The 2,274-nt window shown below is 35.3% G+C and overlaps 1 protein-coding gene across 1 annotated transcript in view; it reads left to right on the forward strand.

Moving 5' to 3' along the window:
* Positions 1–1,924: 1,924 nt before the first annotated feature.
* The window catches only part of LOTGIDRAFT_167884 (hypothetical protein), a gene marked incomplete at both ends in the record, with an annotated part of 6,968 nt that continues 6,618 nt past the window's right edge, over positions 1,925–2,274 (forward strand). The window contains one exon of the mRNA XM_009065762.1: positions 1,925–1,932. Within this exon, the coding sequence (XP_009064010.1) occupies positions 1,925–1,932 (8 nt within the window). The remainder of the gene's footprint in view (positions 1,933–2,274) is intronic.

The raw sequence follows: 2,274 nt of genomic DNA on the forward strand, positions 1-2,274 counted from the left end.
TAAATTGATGCTATCAGTGTTCCTGCTACACATAAAAAATTTAGAAAACCTTTTTACAATCCCTTTAAACATGACCTTAATGTCAGTCGAAATCTAACTGTGTCATACCCCTGTAGGCCATATTACATAATGACCTCCATAATTGACTGACAGGTCATAGGTTATAATTTAAAGGACAGGTCAAAGTTGAGAAAGGTCACTTTTCAATCAGAAAGAACTTATTATAACTTAGGAAAGGTCAGTTACTTCTTTTCAATTGTTTTGGGCAATTTATATATTGACCTGTAGTGGGTTACTTAGGGATAAAAGGGCATATGTCAAAGTTCAAAGGTCAAAATTTAGAAATTGGAATTGGTCTGTAAGTTTGTGGAATGGTAAAGAATATGCCTTACATAAGGACAGCACCATGAGGGTTCGTCAGTTTTTAGAAATCTGCTTAGGTTCGTTCTTTCCCTGCTTAGGTCAAGATGATACCTTCAGATTTTTCAACCCGGTTTCTCCCTGTCAGTGATACAGGTAAGAGGGGCTGACATGGAAAAAGCGTCTTGTCGTTCAGAAGGGACAATAAACCGAGGCCCTGTGTGCTACAGGCTTTGCACGTTTAAGATTCCACGACAGTTGGAAATCGAAAAAGAGCAGGCTAATGCCGCTGTCCTGGCAAAATTTTCCTGATGGCACCCTGCATGACGTTGCCTGTCTTCATTAGCCCACATGGTGCAGAAAAGTAGGATGTAAAACTCCATTCATTTAATAATTGAGATTGAAGCAGACTTTAATTTGTTGGGTTTTTTTATTTTGGATTAATGAGTTAGATTTCACGAAAGGAAAGTTTCGTCTTCTAATTTGAACCAGTTTTGTACTTGTTTGTGAATCATTGAGTCACAAGATGTAGGGTGACACACTTGGAATTGCACGAACAACAGACATCTGATTGAAAATTAGAATGGTGTAAATTGATACTATCAGTGTCCCTGATGAGCATAAAAAATTTAGAAGACCTCTTTATAATCCCTTTAATGTCCATTCTAAGAGGTAGTATACCTTTAACCCTTTGCCTGGTAAAATTTCTTTAAAATTGGCTTAACCCTGTACACTATAGAATATCTTGTGAATCTAATGAGGTCATAGGTTAAGCCCATTAACCCTGTGACTATGGTGAAATTTCTCTACTTTGGTTTTCTCCAGCTGTGCAGACATGTTTTTGTTTCATTTTTCTACTTCTGCACTGTTTCGTGGCAGAAGTGTGATGTTGCTATAAATAGAACTGTGAAAGAATTTCGACATACTTTCCGTACATGATATTTTTAGTATTTAAATGACTTCGGATTTAGTTTTTGGATATGTGGGTCTTTGGACTGAAGACTTTTAACAAAACGTTGCCGTCTGCACCAATTTTCAGGGTAAAAACTTATTTTTTATGTGTATCAGAGACACTGATAGCATCAATTTAAACCATTACAATTTTCAATCAGATATCTGTTGTTCGTGCACTTAAAATAAGTGTTTGTTGACGTCACTAATCGCGAAATATGCTTTATCATATAAGACCGTACGCGATTAGTGACATCATCAAATACTTAGTTTTAGTGGAATTGCAGGAACCACAGACGTCTGATTGAATATTCTTGTTTCTGTTTTGAATCATACCTGAATTTGCACAGGGGTGTTTGCTAAATTATTTTTTGTATACATTCACAATGTCAAGCTATTTTGAACTCTGTCTTATACTTTGACTGTAATAGGCACTTTTCTTGTATCATGGAAGTTTGTAAGTGCATTTGATTTGATTGTTTACTGGTTAACAGACCATAAACTAGTTTGTGTCTGCCATTGTAGACACCATTGTGTTTTATAACAAGGCATTTGATTGGATAATATTCAACTCTCACAAGGGAGATAAATCATATATTTAAAGCTTGCTAAAATGTCAAGGTATTAGACAGAGTTTGTAATAGCTTGACATTGTGAAGATGGTAGCAAACTTCTGTGATACAAGACAAGTGTTTAATGATGTCAAGGTATCAGACAGAGTTGGTAATAGCTTGACATTGTGAAGATGGTAGCAAACATCCATGATACAAGACAAGTGCTCAATGGTGTCAAGGTATCAGACAGAGTTGGTAATAGCTTGACATTGTGAAGATGTAGATTTTATATTTGCATAAAATATTAGTTTCTTTGTCTAAATTTACTTTGCTTTTCTTTCGCTTTTATTATCTAGTGGTTTTATTATTAAGTAATTGTTTTAATGCGGCCATTTTTTAATGCCATGTT

This window comes from Lottia gigantea, assembly GCF_000327385.1.
Source record: "Lottia gigantea unplaced genomic scaffold LOTGIsca_70, whole genome shotgun sequence".
Taxonomy (NCBI): Eukaryota; Metazoa; Mollusca; class Gastropoda; family Lottiidae; genus Lottia; species Lottia gigantea.